Source organism: Phaethon aethereus, assembly GCF_964289735.1.
Source record: "Phaethon aethereus genome assembly, chromosome: 1".
NCBI classification, from domain to species: Eukaryota; Metazoa; Chordata; class Aves; order Phaethontiformes; family Phaethontidae; genus Phaethon; species Phaethon aethereus.
In genome coordinates, this window is record NC_138575.1 from 189,458,456 (window position 1) to 189,468,266 (window position 9,811).

The 9,811-nt window shown below is 38.4% G+C and overlaps 1 protein-coding gene across 1 annotated transcript; it reads left to right on the forward strand.

Annotated features, from left to right (window-relative positions):
* Positions 1-1,162: 1,162 nt before the first annotated feature.
* SLC25A30 (solute carrier family 25 member 30) lies at positions 1,163-9,171 on the forward strand (the record flags this gene model as incomplete). Its single annotated transcript, XM_082014214.1, has 9 exons — positions 1,163-1,226; positions 2,627-2,774; positions 3,415-3,509; positions 3,792-3,877; positions 5,073-5,168; positions 6,028-6,152; positions 6,670-6,808; positions 8,294-8,374; positions 9,130-9,171. The coding sequence occupies 9 exons, from the start codon at positions 1,163-1,165 to the stop codon at positions 9,169-9,171; spliced, it is 876 nt and encodes a 291-aa protein (XP_081870340.1).
* Positions 9,172-9,811: the final 640 nt, after the last annotated feature.

Genomic DNA, 9,811 nt, shown 5'->3' on the forward strand with positions numbered 1-9,811 from the left:
TTATTGTATTGGGTGTCAGAAGACTGAAGACCCAGGTAACTCTTCATGAAGTAAAGATGCTAAAAGGAAGAAGAGGGCTGCAGTAACTATTCAGGCATGCTCAGTGTCTGCAACTTCTGTTAACTTCATTTGGACACTGGATTATTGTCACTTCTAAGGGAAGTGACCAAAGAAGGTTGAGCTTTACAGAAGGTGGTGCTAAGTAACTGGTGTATTTGCGATATTTTCCAGCTGGGCAGTACAGGTGAACAAAGTAACAGGGAATGGAAATGCCAGGGGAAAGGGTTTCAAGTGCAATTATTCTGCAAAATTGATTAGCAAAAGATAGCTGTAAAATCCAGTGCTTAGGAGGATATTATAGAAAATGAGGAGTGGAAAGTATTTATATTATGAGGAAGGGGGAAAAAAAAACTGTGTGGAGACCTGCTTGGTTTTGAGAAGGGCGATCTTGTATCGGCTGGACCAGTCTGGTTTTGCAGTTCTTGTATCTTTTGTAAGATAGTTGGATTACTTTAGAAAGTGTATGCCAATTATGACTTGTGTTCACTTTGTCAAATTCAGTTAATTGACTTCAAAGTTAGAGCAACATTTTTTTACTGTGAAAGTCCTTATGCACCTGATTAGACTATATTCATATAACGTTCACAGGAATTACAATTCGGACACTGGTAGCAGAAATAGTCCCTAATGGAAGCAAAATGTTGTATGCACGCCTATTTTCTGTTCAAGTGTACCAACTCATGTTGATACTGGGGAAGAATGGGACAGAAGTTTAGTAATGACTATCTCAAAGTTCCATTTGCTTGCAGGATATAATAAAAATAATTCCACTTGGTAAGAATTGTTGGAGGTTATTCACTGCAGTGCTCCTTAAGATCATGCCTGGGAGAAAAACTACTTTAACCTTTCATGGTGAGGATAGTGGTGGCCCAAATACCTACCAGAGACATTGATTTGAACCCGTATGTCTTTGTGCAGTATTAGTGACTTTCTTCTCATTATCAGAGGTATTAAATGTTTTTACCGTTAGCATGTTTGGAAGGTCCATCTTAAATGGACAAGGCCCAAAGTTTTATTAAATGTTAGCATATTTATTTATATAACAGATGTACTTATCGAAGCATTAAATTACTGTCTTCTTTCACAGAAAGAAGAATCAATAATGTCAGCACTAAACTGGAAGCCTTTTATCTATGGAGGTTTAGCTTCAATCACTGCAGAATGTGGTAAGCTTTTCCTTTAATTGTTTACATGACTTCCTTTACCCAGATAGTCCCTCTTAAAACAACCTTGGTTCCATGTTATCAGTAGTATATGACACAGTAGTATATGGTGGTCTACAGCCTAAGACTGTTTTTCTTCAATGCTGGTTGAAGAGTTGCTCAGAACTTTGTTACAGTGTCAGAATACTTCTGTCCGTAAACTCACATCCCCTGTCAGTCTTGTTTTTATACAAACTTTGCCTTGTATTCTATTTGGTGTTTGTTTTGTTCCTAGACAGTGGTCATAAGTATACACAGCCTTTGTTTTGCTAGACAAATTAAGCGTTTACTTGTAAAATTTTTCTCTTAGCTTTTCTGAGTAGCTATGTTGCAGTTTAAATTCCCCTTTCTTGAATGTGAGTGGCTGATTAGATTTGAACACTTAAATCCAGTTAGTGTGCAAGATAAAATTGCTATAGTGAGACAGTGCATCTGATGTTTTAGTGCATAAAGACAAACCTAAAATACTAACATCCTTTTAAAGTCTTATCTGCAATGTATGTACATGAAAAGAAAGGAAACATGGATTTTCATAGAAGCATGGCATAGTCTGACATGTGGTGGGCTTGTGTGTGAAGTCTGTCTTCACACACAAAGTAGATGCAGTATAAAATTACACTTAAAACTACTGTTTTGCTTTCCTTTCTTATCTTCTCTTATGAATCTTGTTCAAACTGGTGTTTGAAACCTCCTTTAACTTGACTGAACATGGCAAATCATGCCAAAAGCTTCATGAGGAAGACAAGCAATTCATAAAAGCCTTGCTTGTCTGGTAAACATTGTTAGAACAGATGTAGTTAATCCTGACTCCTATTAGTGTTTAGGTGAGTATTGAATGTTGAGGTCATCCCTTTTCTAAAGATAAACTCTGGAGGAATATGCTTTCTACACCCTTTCATAAAGGGAGCAGGGAGTGTATGAACTTGACAATAGCAGCGTGCTACAGGAAAGCAGTATGGGTACTGCTGCTATTGCTTTTTTTAGCTTCTGTGCTAGAATCTGTATAGCTTGTCCTGTGGAACTTACTTATTTGTCTTCAGTGAAATGCTTTTCAAAGGTGTTGGTAGAATGCACACGCAAACTCTGTGCTTGATCGTGATTAGAGTCCTATTCAGTGTGGCTCTTTACAACCAGGCAATACCATGTTGCCTGAAAACACACTGAATGCAAAGCGTAAACATAGGGACTAGGTAGGGCCTCTGACAAGCTTTTAGAAGAAACAAGGTGACATAAAATGAACCACTTCTTTAAAAGAAATTCTTGGTAAGAGAGACTTTTTTCCCTGCTTTTTCTTATATCATTTTCTTTGCTGTATTTGGTTAGGTAAGTACTTGATTAATTTTTCTCTCTGATTTTTCTTTAAGGTACTTTCCCTATTGATCTGACTAAAACACGTCTGCAGGTTCAAGGTCAAGTTAATGATGCCAAATATAAAGAGATCCGCTACCGTGGAATGGTGCATGCACTAGTCAGAATATGGAGAGAAGAAGGATTGAAAGCCTTATACTCTGGGTAAAATTAATGGACCTGTAGCAATGGCTTATGAACAGTATATTAATAAGCATAAGCCCATAGTGTGTGAATTCTTGGGTTTTTTACAGGGTGTTTTGTTAGCCTCAGTTAATCTGGAAGTTGAAAGCCCAAGCTTAGATTGCTTCAGTCTTTGCACCCTGCAGCAGCATTTCATGTTTAAAAAACCCAAACAAACCTACTTGAAAAAAATAATAGCTAAGCATAAAGTTATTCTGTGTAATGCTGCTGTGGTTGTTCCACCTCTCGGTTAGAAGAAAAATTGAATTAACCTTTGTGTGTAAATGGGCATGCTTCTTTTCAAAACATGCAAGATGGTGGGGGAAAGATTACTTTTCAGACAAGCTTGCCAGCTATTTTGTAGATAACAAGTTGAGGCATGCTCTAATAGTAATCCTTTCACAGTTCATTCATGTTCTTGCAAGCTTTATTTTAAAAAACAAAGAACCGCAAAAACCAAAACAACCATGTTATGTCTATAGTAAGTTTAAATTGATGATTTAAGTGAACACACCTTTCTCTGGTAGATATCTTGTGTTCAGTCTCTCCTTCTCTAAAAGGTATTTGCTAATCAGTCTTTTGCAATTTTGAGTATAAATATTACCACTGTCTATTTTTACAGGATTGCACCTGCAATGCTTCGGCAGGCTTCATATGGAACTATAAAAATAGGCACTTACCAGAGCTTAAAAAGAATGTTTGTTGAACATCCAGAAGGTGAGTGGGTTTGGTTTTTTTTTCTTCTTATTTAATGGAGGACTGTTTTGCTTGGAGTTGGTTGTTTCCATTTGGTATCTTACTGTAGGGGTTTGAACAAGTCTACTGAGAAGATATTCCTTGTACCAATTACAAGTGAGTCAGCAAGGCAACCTTGTCAGAGTAGTTTTTAAGGCTTCTGTAATTGGCACTCTGGTTAAAGGAGGGGTGGCATCATCCTGCCCTGATGTATCTTAAGCTTTGTAAATCTGCAGCTGAACTTTTTCTTTCTTTATGGAATAGATGAAACCCTGATGATAAATGTTCTATGCGGCATTCTTTCAGGAGTAATTTCATCATCTATTGCCAACCCTACAGATGTCTTAAAGGTAATTCTGTGTTATGTAGAATTTGTCCTCAGTTTTTGTCCTTAGTATGGACCTCCTTCTGGTCCATAGTATTTATTTGGAAGTATGCACCCAGAAACTGATGGCTGGGGAGGTGGTTGGATGCATATAACTTTTTTCTGGGAGTGGTGAGGGAAAAATTTAAGATGAGTCTTTTCTGTAACTTTCATGTTATAGTGTTTGTGTGGCTTCCACACGGTATATTTCATCTATACTTCTTGGTTACACTGTTACACTAGGATGTTTCTAGACCTCAAAATAGGTGAAGATCAACTGAGAGGCAAAAGTTTAGTGAGTGCTACTTGTACTGTGGCATTCTGTAATCCTGTAGAGAGGTGTTGCAATCCAGTGTCCCATGGAAATAGTGTCCCAGCATCAGTCATTTAAAGTGAATTGTTGGAATTCTTTTAAGAATTCTTAATTCTTCTTTTTTTAATACCTCTTTTAAGACTCTTAGCTTAATGATAGTCAGTGACCTCCAGTACTTAAAAGGGTTGATGGTATTTAACTTGGAAAACTTGCATATGACTTACATGGCTGCCTTTAATGAAGAATTCAAGAAAATTCTTTCTGCTCTTTTAAAACTACTGAAAACTTAATCCTTCATAGTGCTAATGTGGTTATGTAGAGGCATTTCAAACATAAGCTTCTATTTCAAGTGTGGCTTCAATTAGTTATTTCCCAAAATCATGTCCGTGTACCGACTTGCTTGTCACTGAACTTGTATTTGGTAGTTACCATGGCAGGTTCCCAAGGACATTCTTAGAAATCCACAGGGTCAAAGACTGTGGTTCTCACTGGCTGAAACCTTAATCTTTTTAACTTTTCATTTTAACATGTTCCTGTGAGAACACTGTAAAGGACATCCTGCAGAACCCATCTGTCAGTCTAATCTAAATGGAGTAGTATGCAAGCACAGAAATAGAAGTGACTTAATGCAGTTAAGAACTACACCACATACTTGTTCAAAATTAGCAGCTGCATTTGGATAGTTAAGGCACTTTAAAAAGCTTGCATCATGGTTATGATAATGTCAGCTGTTAATTTGTATTCAAAGAGAAATTGACTTTACTTAAAAGATTGTAACTTAAAATGTTGATAAAACTGTATTAAACAATTACTGGTTGTATGTTTGAAAAGTATTTATTTTCTAATTTTATCTTTAAATGAATCTCAGATCAGAATGCAAGTCCAAGGTAGTGTGATTCAAGGAGGAATGATGGGCAACTTCATACAGATCTACCAAAAGGAAGGCACTAAAGGATTGTGGAAGGCAAGTTTTTTGAACTATATCGTACACTCAAAGTACACTTTCTTGATCAACTGAATTTCGTGTACTCTAGAGTATTCTCAGCCAAAATATGGAGATATAAGTATGTAGTCTGTCATGACTACTTCACTGCTGGTATCTCAATGCATTTTGACAAAGGGTTACTGCCAGTCTTATGTTCAATGATTAGCCACTTAAAAAAAGAGGAGGCAAATGGAGGCTTAAATTAGGGTGACTGTCTCTAGGACTAGTTCAACAACCCTTTGCAAGACACCTCTCAGTTTGTATGCTCTGCTTTGTTTTAAAACATATACTAAAGAACATTTGGAAGTAAAGGTATTAATGAATATCCCCTCTAGCTCAAGGATTCTTGTGCTCAGTCTTGTAGGTTGTCTTTTATGCCAATTACAGTGACTGTAATAACTGAATACAAAGAATGGACAGTTGCTCTAACACAGATGGAAAATAGAAATGTTTTTCTATTAGTGTCCTTTGCTCTGCAGAGCCTTTTGATCTCCATTTTTCTGTTCATCTTCCTTACTTTGTCAGTTTTTCAGTTAGCAGCAAGGGGAGCCAGTATCACCTGGTGGTTGAGGTCTTAGCTGACTGTTGATGTAAGAATTCATATGTTAAGCAGAGAGGAAGTAGCATAAAGGAACTGAAATTGCTTTTCAGTGTGGAAAAGTGATTTATCTGTTAACTTGCATCTGCATTTTTGGTGCATGTACATCTAAGATCTGTACTGTTTGCATTCACAATGTTGTTAACACATCCATGGTATGTATTTGTATTAAAAGCTAGGCATTTCTGGTGGTGCACAAAGGTTAATTTTAAACTTCAACTATATCCTTTCTTTTGCCAGGGAGTATCACTGACAGCACAAAGAGCTGCTGTTGTTGTTGGAGTGGAACTGCCAGTGTATGACCTTACCAAGAAGCACATAATTATGTCTGGATTTATGGGAGATACAGTATATACTCACTTCCTGTAAGTTTGTATAACTAACTGTTTGCATAGCTCATTGGTGAGGTCTCGTTACAGGGGATGAATCTTCTGATTTTTCTGCCATCAGTCTGGATGTAAATATACTTCTGATGTGTTTATACTATTTAATGCAATAGCATTTCAAATGGTAGCACATAGCATGGAAGCTAATTTTCCTTAGGGTTTGGATTTGATTTTCTTTTGAATATGGATTTTTTTTTTTTTGTGGATGGTCTGAATCCTTCAGCTTCACAAACTGAGATTAGAGGAAAGTTCCGATCAAATGTTTGCTATTTGCAGAAGCACAGGTGTACAGAAACCATACATAAGGGCTGTATATCAAATCTTGAAAATGATGCTTTATAGTAAATGAAAAGTAATTTTTCACATCTATTAGATGATGTAATTTTTAACTAAAACCATTAAGCACTCATCGTTACTCATGTTTTCTGGGGAGAGGGAATTCTGGGGCATCTTGAAATGTGGTAGGTTGATTTTCATTATAGCTCTCTTCTATTAGCTCAAGTTTTACTTGTGGGTTAGCTGGAGCCCTTGCATCCAACCCAATTGATGTTGTGAGAACACGCATGATGAATCAGAGAAGCCAGCAATGTGGGGGACACTCAAACTACAAGGGCACTTTGGATTGCTTGTTACAGGTAAGTAGCTCATGTATCAACATGAGTAGAAACTTCTGCCATCAAGCAATGATTTTGGTGTAGAACTCAAATTGTTCTAAGTTTCCCTAGAAATTAATCCAGTTAACTTAGATAAGCTTTTTGCCCTAATGCTCAAAAGGACTACAATGCCAATAATGCACTTGGTGTGAGAAGGATCTACTGTCTTGACAGAAAGGCAGGAAAAATGTTAGTATGTAGTGCAAGCAGTTCCTTTGGGTGCTTGGATGAGGAGACCAAGTCTCTCAGCAACACTGGCACCTACTTAACTGCATACAATGTTAGGATATTGATAGGAAATGATCATTTCATAGGTCAGTTCTTGAAAAGCAACATCTTCTGGGGCAGATGGTTTTCTGATGCTTACTGCATAAGAGAGCCTAATACAGCCAAATGCAATGTCAGTCCTTGATTTTTATTATCTTGGCTTGGTTTCTTAAATCCCCAAATTGGGTATGAGGTGAGAGCATGATGGCCTTTTATATGGAGAAGAGTGGATAGGAAACTATTAGTGTCCCAGCTGGTGACTGAACAGTCCAGTTTGCATAACAGTCCAAGCCACACTGTCCAGTGCAATTTTTTGAAGTCCATAAAGCAAAGAAAAATTTCAAAGGAGTGCCTAACATGACCTGCAGGTTTACATGTGGCGCTCTGCAAGGGTTTTTTGGTGTTTTTTTTTTTTTTGTGGTGGTGGGGGAAGTCCAGGAATGCAATTTGGATGAATCTGGGTTGGGTACTGAATGACATAAACTGCATCTTTACCTTCCAGGTAATACTGCAGGCATCTGTAATGTTGGCTTTATCTAGTGAAATGTTTCCTTGTTCCACAGAATCATAGACTCTTTCGGTTGAAAGGGACCTTTAAAGGTGCCTTAGTCCAATCCCCCTGCAATGAGTAGGGAGATTTTCAACTAGATCAGGTTGCTCAGGGCCCTGTCCAACCTGACCTTGAGTGCTTCCAGGGATGGGGCATCTACCACCTCTCTGGGCAACCTGTGCCAGTGTTTCACCACCCTCACTGTCAAAAATATCTTCCTTATACCTAGTCTAAATCTGCCCTCTTTCAGTTTAGAACCATTACTCCTTGTCCTATTGCAACAGGCCCTGATAAAAAGTCTGTCCCCATTTTCCTTATAAGCCCCCTGTAAGTACTGGAAGGCTGCAGTAAGGTCTCCCTGGAGCCTTCTTTTCTCCAGGCTGAACAACCCCAATTCTCTCAGCCTATCCTCACAGCAGAGGTGTTCCATCCCTTGGATCATTTTTGTCCCTGTCTGGACCCCTCTCCAACAGGTCCATGTCTTTCCTGTGCTGAGGGCTCCAGAGCTCATACAATACCTTTAAACCAAAGTTACAGCATTAAGCCATCCCCTTGTCAGATACAGAATCTTGTTAGCTAAGATGCTGTTTAGATTTCTCACTAATAAAGAATTACATAAGTGTGTTCTTGCTGTGTTTTTTTTTTTCCAGACATGGAAGAATGAAGGCTTTCTTGCTCTATATAAAGGGTTTTGGCCAAACTGGTTAAGACTTGGTCCTTGGAATATCATTGTATCCTTTTTCAAGTGTGCAAAACTATTAAGCTAGCCATACAACAGCAAGTATCGGCAGTTTCACAGAATACTCAGTGTGGAAGGTGTCATGTCAGCACAAATATTCCCTTTTTATGAATGGAAAATAGTGTAGTTGACCATTTTCTTAGTCAGCTGCTGCTGGTCAGATTGAATTTGTGATTCACACAGAGTGAATATTAGAATGTGATCTTGCAAAACATTTTTCTGTTCCTCCAATTTCATACCTGGCTATTTTCTTAGTTTGAAGCCTAGTTTTAAATAAAATTGACCAGATGAGTTAATGGGGGCTATTTCCAACAGTTTCCCCAGTTCTGGCAGTTAGCCATGAAATTTGTTTATCTTAGTCTCACAACTTTGTTTTTGTTTCAAGAGCCAGCTCATCAGAGCCCTGGGAAGTGGGTTGGTAGTAACGTTTTTTACCATGAGCAAAACCTACTTTAGCCCATCAAAGCTGCGTGAGTAAAGATTGAAGGGGCTTTCGCAGTATCCTCTTGCCTCCTCAGTCCTGTGTTTAAGATCCTGAGGAACAGGGATGCGAAAGTAAGTGGCATCACTAGCCTTAAAGCAAGTTTCACTGTTCTGCCTAGTACTGCATAACAAAACGGCCAACCAGCAGCATTGCATAGGATGAGTGGGACAAAGTTTCACACAGATGCAGCTGGCCTTTAGTAGTGATGTGACCATTTTGGACTATGGGAACAGGAAACAGTTTTCCTTAATCAGCTCTTCCAGTTCTTTCTGACATATGAACAGCTAAAGAAGTTAGACTTCTGACATGCTGAACTGTATACTGAATTCTGTTAACGTACTGTTTGAGTTTAGACCAGCTTGTAAGCTGTCTTGAGTATTTGCTCTTTATTGTTGGAGATGCTGGCCAAAGGAAGAGGTCACTAAAGACTCTTGTGAAATGAGAACAACCTGGAAGTGATTTCAAGGCAAGCTGGCTCCTGTAACAATGGCTTCCTCTCGTGATTCAGTGGATGATGTGCGCTATGTTCTAGAATGAACCAAAGGTGGTGGAATACCTTCTGTCAACTGTTTTAAGTGTTCTTGGATGTGAAGATCTGTAATGCAACTTTATGCTGTTGAGACTCAGATGCATAGGGTTTTATAAGAGGAAAACAATGATCTTTCTGTAAAGGAAGATAGGTAGTACCAAGGAGCTGGACTCTTCCTCTCTTCAGAAGTGTATACAACTTGACCGTAATAGTTTATACTTTCTAATTAACTGGAAGTGTCACAAGACACCTTTGCAGGCTTTCAGTTCAGCAAAACACCTGCTGCAATACAAAAGCTGCTTCTGGTTTTAAGAGCTTTCCTGTGTTCCAGGTCCTGAGATGTCTGTGTAACTTGCTGGGAATAATCTGGCGTCATTTCAAAGTGTAGTTGCCTCAGCTGTCAGTTTTGCATAGCT